The sequence below is a fragment of the Mobula birostris genome, chromosome 15 (assembly GCF_030028105.1).
Source record: "Mobula birostris isolate sMobBir1 chromosome 15, sMobBir1.hap1, whole genome shotgun sequence".
NCBI lineage: Eukaryota > Metazoa > Chordata > Chondrichthyes > Myliobatiformes > Myliobatidae > Mobula > Mobula birostris.
In genome coordinates, this window is record NC_092384.1 from 33,804,629 (window position 1) to 33,820,868 (window position 16,240).

The 16,240-nt window shown below is 40.1% G+C and overlaps 1 protein-coding gene across 7 annotated transcripts in view; it reads right to left on the reverse strand.

Moving 5' to 3' along the window:
• Positions 1-10,836: 10,836 nt before the first annotated feature.
• Positions 10,837-16,240, reverse strand: part of chd9 (chromodomain helicase DNA binding protein 9) — a 275,269-nt gene continuing 269,865 nt past the window's right edge. For all 7 annotated transcript variants that reach the window (XM_072279569.1, XM_072279566.1, XM_072279567.1 and 4 more), the window contains one exon: positions 10,837-14,770. In XM_072279569.1, coding sequence (XP_072135670.1) covers positions 13,910-14,770 — 861 coding nt within the window. In that variant the 3' untranslated portion in view covers positions 10,837-13,909. The remainder of the gene's footprint in view (positions 14,771-16,240) is intronic.

Consider the following 16,240-nt stretch of genomic DNA (forward strand, 5'->3'; position numbering starts at 1 on the left):
CTTCTTGTCTGGTGTTTCAACTCATAGTCCCTAGCTAAGTCTTTGAATTCTGAGCAGCTTACTGTTGCTGAGAATGTAGAGGACAGCTTGGACACCTCAACATTCTGTGAGTAGTAATCCACAGTGAGAAGATTTTTGTCTCTTTTCAGCTCAAAAACGTCCGTGCCTGCAATTTTCCACGGAAAGTCTGGGACTTTTGTGGGGCAGAAAAGTTCCGCATGATTCTTGTGCAGTTTTCTGCATGCTTCACATCGCTTTATATATCCTCCCAGCTGTGTGCTCAGACCAGGCTACCTCACAGATTGCCTTGCTGTTAGGCGACACTTTTCGATGCCTTACTATCCTTGGTGGATTTGACTGATGATCTTGGTGTGCAAAGAAGCAGGAGTGATGAGTCGGAGCCCTTTAGCAGCAAACCATCAATAATGGTGAGTGTGTCTCTTTCAAGCTAGTAAAGTCTGAGTTTGTGAACTCCTTTTCAAACAGCTGGCCATCCATGCTCACAGTATTGCATGACCTTTCTGCAGATTTGGTCCTTTTTCATCCAGTTTAGTCTGTGATGCCGGAAAGCTAAGAAAATGTTGGTATCTTCCATGAGGGCAGAGTCAACTTCTGCCTACTCACTTTTGCATGGCATCCTCGACAGAGTATCTGGTGTTGTGAAAGATTTGCTGGGAATATGTTCAATGCCAAAATAGTATTGCATAAGCCTCATTCTGAATCTTTGCGGATGTGGTGGTAAGTCATTTAATTGTTTCAAGCTGACGAAGCTGACAAGTGGCTTGTGGTCTGTTTCAAGTAGGAATTTAGTGCCTATCAGGTAGCAGCTGAAGTGTTCACAAGCCCACACAAGAGCCAGCATCATCTCCTTTCTGATTTGGGTGTAATGCTGTACAGTAAGTGTCAGTGCTCTTGATGCATATACCACCGATATCCATATTGCATGAACACTCTCCCTAGGCCAAAGGAAGAGACACCTGCTTTGTTCAGATCAAAGAGCACCAATGTCGGCAGAGAGGTCAGCTCTGCTTTAAATAGTGAGAATCATTTCTTCCGTGGTGTATCCCAGGTCCAAACATTTCTCTGAGAGAGGAGGCCACATCATGGCTTTATTTTCTCTGCCAGATCTGGAATGAGTTTTCCCAGCTGGTTTACCATGCCAAGGAAACAGCGGATCCTTTATACATTCATAGGTTGTTCCATGTTCCAAAACTCCTGCCAGTTTGTATGAATCTGGTTGCACTCCCTCTGAGGACAGCTGGTGGCCTGAGAACTTCACATCCAACTTGTAAATCCACATTTCTTTTTGTTCAGGGTGATTCCAGCCTGTTTCAGTTTCTCCAAGGCAGCTTCCTCTCTTTTGTCATGTTCCTCACTTGAGCCTCCGAAGGTGAGTGTGGCAGACCACTCCTTCCAGTCCCTCTAAAATTTGCTTCATCCTTATTTGAAAGAGTTCAGGGGCTGATGAGATGTCTAAAGGGAATCGCTTGAAGGCATAGCATCCATATGGTGTGATGAAGCTTGTGAGCTTCTGTGACTCAGGAGCTAAATGGATCTGCTAGAACCCTGAGTTTGCATCTAGTTTGGTACCTGCTCTATGTTTCGCTTGTCTGTTTTGTTTGAGCTGAGCTTTACTGTCCCATCTTTCTGTAGTCTTTCTGACTGCACCTTGTTTCCTCTCATATATCATGTTTGGCTTTCCTGTGAAATATTTGAATTTGTCCTGCACTGTTTTGTACTCCTTTTTCTGTCACTCTTAATCCACCCATGATGTCATCTGCTTTGTCATCCATGCAGTATATTAGTGTGCTTACTCAATGCTCTTCAGAAGTCTGAGTGAGACTACTTGCAAACCTAAATCTCTTAAAAGCGTCTGAGCCATCTCCCAAAGTCCCCTGGTTTAGAGGAATCAAATGTCTCGGAGGGTTTTACTGAGTGAACAGATGGAGGTACTCCAGCTATTTGCTCTATTTTCCTGTTTGCTTGTTTAATTATTATTTTATTTATTTAAACTACAATAGTCTTCTCTCCCAGAGAATTTGACTGACTTCTCTGCTGCGTCTGTGTCTCTGTGTACTTCTCCAGGCTAGTGGCCCACAGATTATGAGAATCAGTTCAGGAGGTTGGTGTGTAGAGTGCACAGGGCCAATGAACGTGGGGAGAAGAGTCAGGTAGGAGTCATCGCGTGTACGCGATGAATTAAGGCAATGGGACCCGGGCCTGAGAGCGAGGAATAAGCCAATGTTTGACCGATTTAAGTGCAGGGCAAGATTGGAAAGGTTTGGTGGGGGGGGGTGGTGGTGGAGGAGGAAGGGATACGGGCTGAATCAAGGCAGCAGGGCCCAGGTCCGAGAGTGAAGAATGAGTGAAGGCTTGGCCGAGTTAAGCACCAGGCCATACTGAAAAGGTCAGGGTTTTGAGACCAGGGGCAAGGGATGGGCCTGGGTTCAGCTTGCTGCTTGGCGAGATTTACTCTTTTTAACTGAGATCATAAGACATAGGAGCAGAATTAGGCCATTCAGCTCATTAAGTCTGCTCTGCCATTTCATCATGGCTGATCCTGGATCCCATTCAACACCATATCCCCTGATGCCCCGACCAATCAGGAATCTATCAACTTCCACTTTGAATATACCCACGGGCTTGGCCTCTACCGTGGTCTGTGGCAGAGCATTCCACAAATTCTCTAGTCTTTGGCTAAAAAAAATTCCTCCTTACTTCTGTTCTAAATAGTCGCCTCTCAATTTTGAGGTTGTGCCCTCTAGTTCTGGATACCCCCACCAGAGGAAACATCCTCTCCACATCCACCTTATCTAGTCCTTCGGTAGATTTCAAAGCGATCCCCACGCATTCTTCTAAATTCCAGTGAGTACAGGCCCAAAGCTGCTAAATGCTGCTTTTATGTTAATCCCTTTGTTCCCGGAATCATCCTCATGAATCTCCTTTGGACTCTCTCCAATGTCGATAAATCCTTTCTGAGATAAGGGACCTAAAACTGTAGACAATACTCCAAGTGTGGTCTGACTAGTGTCTTATAAAGCTTTGGTGTTATTTCCTTATCTTCCTATTCTATTCCCCTTGAAATAAATGCCAACATGGCATTTGCCTTTTTTTTAAACCACAGACTCGACCTGTGAATTAACCTTCTGGGTCTTGCACGAGGACTCCTAAATCCCTTTGCACCTCTGATGTTTGAATTTCCTCCTCAGACTGCACTGCTGTTCCTTTTTCCAAAATCCATTATCGTACATTTCTCAACACTGTATTCCATCTGCCACTTTTTTGCCCATTCTTCCAATTTGTCTAAATCCAGCTGCAATCACATTGCTTCCTCAGCACTACCTACTCCTCCACCCATCTTTCTATCATCCGCAATTTTTGCCACAAAGCCATCAATTCCATTATCCAGATCTTTGACAAATAATGTGAAAGTAGTGGTATATTCTGACCCCTGAGGAACACCACTAGTCATTGGATGCCAACAAGAAAAGGCCCCTTTTATTCACACTCGCTGCCTCCTGTCAGTCATTCCTCCATCTATGCCAGTGTATTTCCTGTAACACCATAGGATTATATCTTCTTAAGCAGCCTCTCGTGAGGCACCTTTTCAAATGCCTTCTGAAAATCTAAGTAAATGACATCCACTGGCTCTCCTTTGTTCACCCTACTTGTTACTTCCTTGAAGAATTCTAACAGATTTAGTATCCTAACAGATGTTGAGACTGTGGCCTGCAACTAACAAGCTCCTGGATTGGCGGTGGCTGGCTTTGTGGCTGTTAACTCACTTCTGTGAACTTTAGTTCTGCATTTGCTTACTTTTTATTGTTTGCATGACTTGTTCTTTTTGTTGCACATTGGGTGTCTGAAGGTTACCTTTCTTAATGGGTTTTAGGTTTCTTTGTTTTGTAGCTGCCTGTAAGGAGACAGATCTCAAGGTTGAATACAGTACACATACTTTGATAATAAATGTACCTTGAACATTGAAAAAGAAGGTGGTGCATAGCAGATATAGGCAAGCAGCGACAAATGAGATACTGGAGGGGTATAAGAAACACAAGAGAACACTTGGAGAAGGAAATCAGGAGGGCCAATAGAGGACATGAGGTTGGTCTAGCAGATAAAGTGAAGGAGAATCCTAAGGGCTTCTATAGATATAGTAAGGGACAAAATTGGCCCTCTGGGAGATCAGAATGGTAATCTATGTGTAGATCCGAAATAGACGGGGAGGTCATAAATGGATTTTTGTGCGTCATGTATTTACTTGGGAGGTGGACACAGTCTACACACGTGAGGCAAAGCAGCAGTGAGGTCATAGACCCTGTACAGATTAGAGAGGAGGCGGCAAATTGGGGTGGATAAATCCTCAGGGCCTGATAATGTGTTCCCTCAGACTTTGTAGGAGGCTAGTGCAGAAATTTCAGGGGCCTGAGCAGAGAGACTAAAACATCTATAGCCACTGGTAAAGTTCCTGAGGATTGAAGGATAGCTAATGTTGTTCGGTTGTTTAAGAAAGGCTTTAAGAATAAGTCAGGATATTATAGACTAGTGAGCCTGACATCAGTAGTGGGAATGTTATTGTAAGGTATTCTAAGGGATGGAATATATAAGTATTTTGATAGACAGGGACTAGTCAACATGAATTTGTTTGTGCTAAGCTGTGTCTAACCAATATTTGAGATTTTCGAGGAAGTTACCAGAAAAGCTGATGAGGCCAGACAGTGGTTCGCTACATAGACTTTTGTAAGGCCTTTGACAAGGTCCCACATGGGAAGTTGGTTAAGAATATTCAAGTGATTAGCTTTTAAGATGAGTTAGTAATGTGGATTAGACATTGGGTTTGTGGAAGAAGCCAGAAAGTGGGAGTGGATGGTTGCTTCTCTGACTGGAGACCTGTGACTACTGGTGTGCTACAGGGATCAGTTTTGGGTCTGTTGCTGTTTGTCATCTATATCAACGATCTGGATGATAATGTGGTTAACTGGATCAACAAGTTTGCTGATGACATCAAGATTAGGGGTGTAGTAAACAGCAAGGAAGACTATCAAAACTTGTAGTGGGATCTGGACCAGCTGGAAAAATGGCTGAAACATGGCAGATGGAATTTAATGGAGACAAGTGTGAGTGTTGCACTTTGGGAGGACCAACCAAGGTCACAGTGAGCAGTAGAGAAATGAGGAGTGCAGTAGAACAAAGGGATTTGGGAATGCAGGTCCATAATTCCTTGAACGTGGTGTCACGAGTAGATAAGAAAACTTTTGGCACATTGACCTTCATAGATCAAAGTAGTACAGGAGTTGGGCTGTTATGTTGAAGTTGTAGAGGCCTAATTTGGAGTATTGTGTGCAGTTTGGGTCACCTACCTATAGGAAAGATGTAAACAAGATTGAAAGATTTTTGATATTATTTCCACTGTCTTGAATATTGATTTACAACCTCATTCTATTACTGCCATTTTTGGTTTACCAATGATAGAAAAACATCATTTGACCTCTTCAGTTTGTCGGATGATTGCTTTTGTTACTTTAATGGCTAGAAGATCTATACTATTGAATTGGAAAGAGATTAATCCTCCTACTACATTTCATTGGTTCTCTCAAACTATATCTTGTTAAAATCTAGAAAAAATTAGAAGTGTCATTTTTGACCCGTCTATTAAATTTGATGAGACTTGGAGACCATTTATTCAATACTTCCACATGATGTAATTTGACCCTTGCCAAATCTACTTTGTGATTTCAATATATGGGGAGAGGAGCGGAAGTGGTGACACTATTGGTTCTATCTGAGGTATCAATATAGCCCTTTCTTTTCTTTTTTTCCTTAGTTTTCTTTAGTTTGGGTAGATTAGTTTTTTTTAGGGGATTTTTTTTCTTTTTCTGTTTTTTTATGATTTTTTGTATTTTATGTATATTCCCTATATATTTTGTTGCTAATCTCTGTGATTTTGGGATATTTCTAATTTTGTGTTACCTGACTGTAAATTTCAATAATTACTATCAATTAATATAATCCCAATTACTCTGTACTTACTTTTTGTAATGTGTTTGATGTTGAAACTAATAAAAAGATTGAAAAAGAAAAAGATTGAAAGGGTACAGAGAAAATTTACAAATATGCAGCTGGGACTGGAGGACCTGAGTTATAAGGAAAGATTGAATAGGTTAGAACTTGATTCCTGAGAATGTAGAAGATTGAGGGGAGATTTGATAGAAGTATAAAAAATTATGAGGGGGAAAAGATAATGTACATACAAGGAGAGTTTTTCTACTAAGGTTGGCTGAGAATACTAATAAAGGTTACAGGTTAAGGGTGAAAGGTGAAATGTTTTACGCAGAATAGGACGGAAAACTGCCAGCTGGTGGTGTAGTGGCATCAGCGCCGGACTTCGGTGTGAAGGCTCCCGAGTTTGAATCCTGCCGGCTCCCTTGCATGCTTTCCATCCGTGCTGGGTTGAGCGTAGAGCTGGGAACTCGGCCTCGTAAAAATGAGAAAGCCTGCTAAAAAAAAACACCATCATGGCAGGGTCCCAATGACTCCACCCAGGGTTAAGGGCTTTCTTCTTCTTCATGAGGGGAAACTTCTTTAACTCAAGAGAGCAGTAAGAGTATGGAATGAGCTGCCAGCACAAGTGGTGGATGTGATTTTGATTTCAACATTTAATAGAAGTTTGGATATGTCCATGGTTGGGATGAGTATTTTGAGCCATGGTTCAGGTGCCGCTCAATGGAACTAGGCAGATTAAATGGCTTGGCATATACTAGATGGGCCAAAGGGTCTGTCTCTGTGCTGTAGTTCTGTGTGTCTCTAGTACATGAATGGGAGGGGTATAGAGGACTACTGTATGGGTGCAGGTTGTTCGGACTAGGCAGATTAAAGGTTCAGCATGGGCTGAAGGGCTTGCTTTTGTGCTGTAACGTTCTATAACTCTATTATTTCATCTAACTCAGGCTTAAGTCATTGACTTACATAGTCCTGGAGAGACAAGTAACAGTTTCTGCATGTGGACCTAAAGATAAACTGCTGGAAGGGTCAAGCAGCATCCATGGAGGCAAGCCAATGGTCAATGTTTTGGGTACAGACCCAACATCAGGACTGATGGGGGATGAGGAAGATGACCAGTACATAGAATTGAGAGGGAGGGGTGAGATAGAAGCCAGTTGATGATGTTCGGCAGAGAACCTGATGGGGGAATTGGAGAGGAATTCTGAACCAAGGGAGAAGAAACCACGTTTCAATCCTTCCTCCTCCATTATCTAGAAACTCGCAAGCATCTCCTCCATTTCTCGTGTTTCTTTACATGCCTTTCCTTCCAGAGAAATTAAGTGTTAATAGGGCCCTTGCCTTTCATCCCACTGGCCTGTGCCCAGATATCATTCTTTACCAGTTCTACTAGTTCCAGTGGGATCTCACCAGTAACCCCATCTTCCCTTCTCCTTCCCTATATCACCGCTCACATACACACACTTTCTCCAGGGACCATTCAGTCCCTGGTCTCTCACACTGGCACTCCCCCTTACAACTGTAGAAAGTGCAACACTTCCACCTCCTCCAGCCAGGGACCAAAACAACCCTTCTAGGTGAGGGCAAGTTTCACGTGCACCTTCTCCTACCTGGTCTGTTGTAATGGTGCTTGCAATGTGGCTCCCTCTACATTAATTGGATTGAGCATGGTCCAGGCAGCCATTTTGCAGGAGCACCTGCATTCCATTGCGATAGTTAGCTTCTGATTTCATGCCATATCAACTCCCCTTCCCATTCTCACACCTGTCCTCTGGATTTAACCTCACTACAGCAGCAGGTAAGGCAAAGTAGAACAGCACCCCCATTCAGCTTTAGCAGCTTATAGCCTAATCATATAAACAGGTAATTTTACATTTTCTGGTAATGTACTCTCACCAGTCCACCTGTATCTCTTTGTCCATCCTTTCTATCCTTCCCTTGTTACCTGGTTCCATTTAAAGGCATCAAGAGACAGACCAAATAGCCTATGTCTGTGATTTGTGTTGCTAACAACAGTTCAGAATCAAGTTTATCACTGACGTATGTTGTGAAATTTGTTGTTTTACGGCAGCAATATAGTGCAATACACAAAATACTATAAATTACAATAAGCTATATACAAAATAAGTAACGCAAAAAAGAGCAAGAAAAGGGTTCATGGGTTCATTGTCTGTTCAGGAATCTGTTGGAGAGGAACAACCTGTAACTAAAAAGTTGAGCATGTGTTTTTGTGTCTTCAGGCTCCTGTACATCCTATCTGATGGTAATAATGAGAAGAGTCCATGTCCTTGATGACGGTGGTTCTTAATGATGGATGCCCCCTTTTTGAGGCATCACCTTTTGAAGATGTTCTTGATAGTGGCGAGGCTAGTGCTCATAATGGAGCTGGCTTTCAATTTTCTGCAGCTTTTTCTGATCCTGTGCATGGACCCTCCGTATTATGTGGTGGTATGCAACCAGTTAGAACAATCTCCATGGTACATTTGTAAACATTTACGAGAGTCTTTGGGGACATACCAAATCTCCTCAAACTCCTAATGAAATATAGCCACAGATATGCCTTCTTAGTAATTGCATTAATATGCTTGGTCCAGGATAGATCTTCAGTGATATTGACACCCAGGAACTTGTAACTGCTCATCCATTGTATTGCTGACCCTTCAATGAGGATTGACGTGTTCCCTCGACTCCCCCTTCCAGAAGTCCACAATCATTTCCTTGGTCTTACTGATGTTGAGTGCAAGGTTGTTGTTACATCATCACTCAACCAGCTGATCTCTCCCAATCCTGTATGCTTCTTTGTCCCCATCTGAGATTCTGCCAGTAACGGTTGTGTCATCTTCAAATTTATAAATGGAGGTTATAGAGTTTAGAGACGGGATATGCTTTACTAATGGAGAGGCTATGTTAATGGGTGGCAGGGTGGAGATATGTCTCTACTAAAAGCACTGCATGCCTGGAGGTTATCCTTGGGTCATATGAGCAGCTGGTGCATATCACAAGTCTTGGTTTTGCAACCACTGATGCCGGCACAATCTCTGAAGAATACTGATAATGGCTGGGGCCACCCTTCTTATAAATACATTGCCCAGAAGGAGGCATTGGCAAACCACTTTAGTGGAAAAATTTGGCAAGAACAATCATGGTCAAAGACCATGAACAAATGATTATGTTAATGGAAAGGAAAACAGACAAAAATCACACCTTGATGACTGGTGAGTTCTAATACAAAGGGAAAACGTGAGTTATTTTAGGTTGTTGAGTTCTATTTCAACTCTGAAAGGCTGCAATGTACACCGAAATGAAAGAGCAGGTGTTGTTCCTCAAAATTATGTTGGGTCTTGTTGTAACATTGCAGGAAACCATTGACTAAGTAAGCTTGTGAAATAAAGTCACCAGTGCTGTTGGGATGCAGGGCTTTCACTTGACTATAATAATGATTATAGTTTCTTCTCACTACTGCAGTAAATGAGGAATTAAATCTTTATTCTCATGCCTCAAAGTTCAGAGCAGAGTCATTGATGAATCTTTCTTTCATCTACCGAAGTATCCTATTTATGATACCTGCAGTTTGGGTCAAATGTGGCAACTTTGAAATTTGCACTTCACTGGCAAGAACCTGATTTGGCCATGTTTGAATGGTGAAGCAAGCCTGTGGTACTGAAAGGAGTGGATGGCATGTTCCTCATCAACAATCACAAGGAGAACATCTACCAGGGTTTGGTTGCGGGGGGGGGGGGGCGGGGGAACAGATCCCATTGTTGCAACCTAAAATGGTTGAGTATTTCTTCTGACCTTCAAATTCTCTTGAAGAAGAGCTCTTGTATTAGGAGACAAGTTTCGACCATCTGCATATGGTAAACAAACCAACAGTTACTGTTTATGGTGTTTTCCCTCATACTGGCGATAAGTTGCAACAAGGATGCTGGGATCGTTGCAGTAGATCTTTTCATTTGACATGATGGGTTTCTTTCCTGACGCAGTGTAGTTTCTGATCAAGATGCCACTTTCTTCTCTGGCCTTTAAGATAGTAGATTGCAGTTTCAAGTCTTGCACTTATTGTCAATCCTGCCACCGCAGGACAAAAATGTGTTGAATAATAACCTAGTGGTCAAGAATGGAACCAAGCTGATGTAGTATTTGGGGTACTAGCAGTCCAATGCAGGTCACATCCATGAATTAAATATATCTGACCTGAATCTGTCCTAAAATCTATAAATTTACACTAAGTGGGTTCTCACTTAAAGCATCCCATATGGAAAAAGAAAATTGAAACATGGTTGTCAATATGCAGCAGAGTTTAAGCCTTCAGGTTGTATTTGGGAGAAATCTACCTTGAAGCAATAGAATTTCATTTTACACTGTTCATTACCCCACATACCAGGGAACTCCACCACAGCACAGGAACATAACTATACAGATCGACAATAATTTCCAAACTATTGGCCTTGCAAAAATACAAAATAAATTGATTTAGACAGTCGCTGGGCAAGTGGACAACAAAATCATACACAATTAGGTTCTAGACTCTTAAACATACGTGTTGAAGGATGACAGGCTTGATGGAATTAACTGTTTGCCCATGGTAAAGAGGAATAAATAATAAATTTTAGGCATTTGCACAATTGTACAAGATTCTTATGAAATACAGCATTTGAAATCACATACTGATTTACCATACACATCAATGTAGATCTTTATCCCCATAAACAACTGCCGCAAAGTTTCCCCCACAGCCCACCCCTTTTCACATCTCCAGTTACTAAAAAGATGTACTATTTCTTCAATTAAAATTTTTCACATTTTAAATGAGCATACACAAACATACAGCATGGGTAGTCAAAGAATAGGTTTAATAAAAATAATTAAACTTCCATTTGCTCTATAGAACTTCATAGAAAGTAATTCAATAAATTACAAATGACTTAAGACTCATTGTACTACAGAAAGCCAATTCAGACTACACAGAATACAACCTGCAAGTACTGCAATTGTCCAAAATAAAAACAGACTTAATCATCAAGCCTCCAGCAATGTAATTACATGGTCAGAGCAGCTACCAAAGTGTGACTTACATAACTAACTATACACATATTCAATTTACCAACTCATCACTGATCCTGTTAATGGCAGCAAATATTAGTGTAATCCTTTTTGTGTTTGCTCATGTTGACTGACACGACATCAGTCACTGATTGTTGTCGTCTCCTATAACTTTACTTCTGTGGATAATATTTTGTATTAAAGTAGGACCAATGTCAAATCATTGAACACAACTGTTGGGTCAGTTTTTCCTTAAAAAATGGAAATTAAATCTAAACTGGAGGCAAAAGGAGACAATGTGTCATTTTACATTTGTATTTGAAAGCTATGGTCTATTGGATCTCACCACTGTAAGAATGTAATGGCAAAAAATACTTTTAGTTGCTAGACCTCGGGGAAAGACATTTATATACAGTAATGCTTCATTTCAGACAGAAGGAGCAATTCAGTATATAAAGAAAACAGCACATTATAACTTAGTTTAATGCTGCCTGTGATTTAGCATTACAAAATTACTGTTCAAATGTCTTTTTAAGTATTCTCACTCAGTCTGCATACTTTTTAAAGCTGTAGTATCCTTTCAGGTGGCATGTACAAATTGTATTTGAAAAATCTAAATACTATCTTACATATTACAGTTTGTAAAGGGTTGATGTGAATATTAAAATTGCAAATTTCTTTGTAATAATTACCAATTATTTAAATCTGGATTCTTGCAACTATCTGGTAAAATATGCAATTCACTCCTTCTTAGCACACCCATCTGTCACAATCTTATGTTAATCCATATAAAATCTTACACAGTTTAGAATGGAAATCAGTGGGGTATATAACAATACCAATTTATTTGTGAAGATTTGCAACATAAACACCCCTCCCATTTCATCAATGAAATATGATAATGTCTGATAAATACTGTACAAATCATACAATACGTTAATCAAGTAACCCAGAAGATCAAGGTCCAAATTCATTTGTTTTGGTACTGACCCATCCATTCCTCTTGCACATGCACTCATTTGAAATGAAGTTACACACCTTATAGGAACATACCCTACAGCAAAACTGTGGTTGCACTGAGTTTTTTTTTGATAGATGTGAATGAGATTGGTCTCTGAAAAGACATTTTTTAAAAAAGTGGGATATAACAGCTTTAAAAACAAAATGACTGCATATTAAACCACTCTTTGTAAACTCTAAATACATTTCTAACTGCAAAACCAATATAAATTTTCAATACTGCAAACAGCTTTAATTGCCTTTGCTTCTAGCATGTGGGTACTTGTGCATATAACACTGCTTTACACAATTTAATACCAGCTTTTGATGATGATTTTTCCAGTCACATTAATGACTTCAAAGATGGAAACCTTGTGTTCAATTAAAATGACTGTGCATTTATGTTAGTGTAATAAATTGAACTGTACAGACAATTCACAAGCAAAGAAATGTACAGATAATGGAGCTCTATTCTACTAGTTCTATTGCCCTGGTGAGCTTTTTGCATCAGGAGACATTTACTTTATTATCAAAAGCAGTATTGGATGCTCAACCTAAAGCAGCCTTTTTCTCCCACTGTAAATTGATGTATGATGCTGGTAAATTATAGTTGCTGGGGATCTATGTTTAATTGTACTGCGCATACACACACCCTTTACTAATAAAAGATGGCATGGTTCCCGTGAAAGAATGACAGTGTGTCAAACATAATTTCACTGCAGTGGAAACTATTTCATTTTCAGTACAGTGAACCAATACACTGTTCTGCAGTGATAATAAACACTGAAAACTGTAGAATAAAAGCTTCACCTCCTCATCTACTTTCATTTGAAAAACACAGTGCTTCCTATACTGACTTACGGCACGAATGCTTTGTGTTAATTTACCAGACAGCTCCTCATATATCCACAAAGAGAAAGTTAAATAATGTTATTGGGACCAAAGTACCCTTTTTGGACAATTCCTATTTCTGTTGTCTATATATTGAGACACCAATCAATCATTCCTTTGAAATGAATGACGAGGCAGAATATACTACACATATCAGTTTGACTTCCCGTGATACCTTGCCCCCTTTTAATTGTTAAAAGAACACATGCAAGGTGAAAGCACTCACTACAACCAGCTACATAATGTAATAAATGCCACATTTTGCAAAACTGCGAACAAAGCAAGTATTATAGAAATTACTTCTTTAAACCATCTAAACTAGCACAGCTGAGGTAATAAATAAATAGCCAATTTTATGGCTGATTGGGAAAACAAATCTTCCAAGTAACTCAGAAGTGTACCTGAATTTTTAAAACTGACAGTGCATCACAACACTTTAGCAATAAAATGTGAACTTCCATTTTGACTGTTGCCATGTTGCATTATCAAGGTGTATATTCTACAGTTTTAATGACATTCATTAGCTGCCAGGGTTATTGCTGTGTCTCCTGCAGTTTGATCTGTGTACTGAAATGAGTGTCAAGGTCTTTGTGGGTTTATATACAGTAACTTAATACGATATGCATAAAGGTACTTTCATTTTCCCTAGTTCACACCAAATATATTAAATATACGGCTCTCCTGGTGCATATTTCTTTTATTTAAAATTAATCCCCTAAAAAAATTAACAACTAGCATTGTGATGCTTCAGTGTGTTACAACTGAGTGCACACTTGGGTTCTGTTAGCCTCCAAAACAACTTTACATGCAAGGTACCTTTAAATATTTGTACCTTTTAAATAGATATTAAACCCCTTTCAGTTAATTACAGATGATTTTTTTCCCTCAAATCATCACTGGGTTTATTTACAAATGAACCATTAATATGACCAGGATGAAGCTGTTCCAGTGTAAGATTAAATATATATTTTCAAGTTCAGTCTTCTTCACTGGACCCTGAATCATCTGGCTGAGTTGCATTGTCACTGGTAGATGAAGATGCTGCTTTTTCAGATGCATCATCTCCACTATTTTCATGTGAAGAATTGTGTTCTGCTCCCTCTTGATGCTCTACAGTCTCTCTTGTAGGTTTGGACATGGCTACTTCTGAATTTTTATTAGTCTGCACATCAAACATATTGGTCTGTGGGAATCCTGGGATTGGTATGTTAAGGCCTGGAGAGAGTAGAATGCCTGGATAAAGCATGCTCGACAACAACAGTGGATTAATAGCCAAAGGATTGCTGGCTGTTGCTGAGGCAGAAGCACTTGTGGTTGGTGTCAGCTTCTTAGGAGAGGACGTAGCAGAATTTGACACAGATAGTTCACTACATACATCCAGATTTGGTTTCTCTGTCCTTTCATTTGTCCCATCTGTTGGTCTAGGGGAGTCCATGTTGCTACTTCCCTTCTTGTCCTCTGGAGCAGCTTCCGATGGTTTGTTTAACAATCCTCCCATTCCAAACCCCGCCATGTTAGAAAGCATCATAGGGAACACTGAAGCCAGTGATTTAGTTTCTCCTCCTGCAGAGGGAAGGCCTGGTGGGAATCCCATTAATCCCGCTGTCAGTTGGAAAGACTGTAAGCTCTGGAGATTCTGCTGCAGGCTTTGGAGGCTGTTTAAGTCCATTCCAGCAAGAAGTCCATTGGAGATCAAAGGGTTGACTGTCATCGCAGCAGCAGCTGCAGCCGCAGCTTTGGTGAGCTCGCTTTTTGGACGTCTGCCTCTTCGACTCACCTCCTCTCGGACAACAGGTCCAGTAAGGATGCGATCGAACATATTTGCTGGTAAAAATCCCTAGGGAAAGAAAATGCTCAGTGTTACCATCTCAGTTTGTATGCAATACATTATAAGTCAAGACAGAGGAGTTAAAATGTCATAACCGCAGAGGCAAGTTTTTTGCTTTTTTCCTGTTCTGAAGATAACAACTCCTTGCTGAGACATGACTTGGGCCAAAAACTCATTTTCAGTTTTGTGGTGGTCATTCAAGCTGGGGATGTCATACAAAATTTAACAGGACATAGAGGTTAAAGATCAGGACTGGAATCTCTACCAGCAGCTAATTGTAGGAACATCACCTTCAAATTAGATCATTTAACTGTTAAGCATCCTGCAGTTAGACTTCAAGCTAACTATATAGGCACTGAGGTGCAAAGGTATATTTATAGGTTAGGTTATACAGCAGCCATGATTTCATCTGGAACAACCTTTAGTGGCTAAAATAGATGTTCTTCTTCCTCTGTGCATCAGCTAGGTTCCACGTTACCAACCACCCAGTTTCTAATACCTGTCCAAATCAAAAATAAAGTTTTATTTTTGCATTTCACCTTTCTAATTGGATCTTAAACATTAGATTTTGATCATTGTGCTCAAGTTGCTTGATTATATATGGCATAAATGCCACAACTATTTCATCACTTATAACCATTTTGTAGTGTTTTTGTTTAAGCATTCACCTTGCTTATCTGACCAAATATTTTTATTTTCATTTTACAGTGTGAAGAAATATAATACATCCTAACGGCATGGCTTATGGGGAGAAGGCAGGAGAATGGGATTGAGAGAAATAATAAATCAGCCTTGATAGGATGGCGGAGCAGACGTGGTGGGCCTAATAACCTAATTCTGCCCGTGTGTCTTACGACTGCTTCCAATTCGCCCAAGTTCATTTCCCACATTGTGCATTTTGGCCGCTTACCTTCTAAACAAAAATCCCCCTTTCTCTTGACTTTCTATGTCTGAAAAAGAAACCTGACCATTTCAAACCTTTCTGAATTACATCTGGTCCATATGATTTCATTCCTCTGCTGTAAATTCCTTTTGCCTAATTGTTTTCTCTCCAATCCAATCCTAACCAGTTTTTCATCTCCAATGGCTGATTTCATCTGCAAAAATCGCTTTTTCTTAACGTGCTTAAATATATCTGGATATTTAGTTAGCAAACAAAATGAATTCACCGTGTAGAATTTGGACAAGTGCCAACAGGAGACAAAGAAATGCAATTAACAAACAAAATATAGCATGTGCGAGATTTCCATGCACAATCCAGCAGTTAACCTACTCCTATGGCCTTTTGAAAATAGTATCTCACTGATTTCTGCCACTTAATTGATGAATGAATAAGGAACAACATCTTAGTTTCTTCATCTGCGGCAAACACATCCCTACTAACTTAAATATGCACTTTGAACAGTATTTAGATTATGGGCCAAAAAGGAATCCTCTGCAAATTTTAATTAGTCTCAAAGTCAATGTCCTAAATCTTGT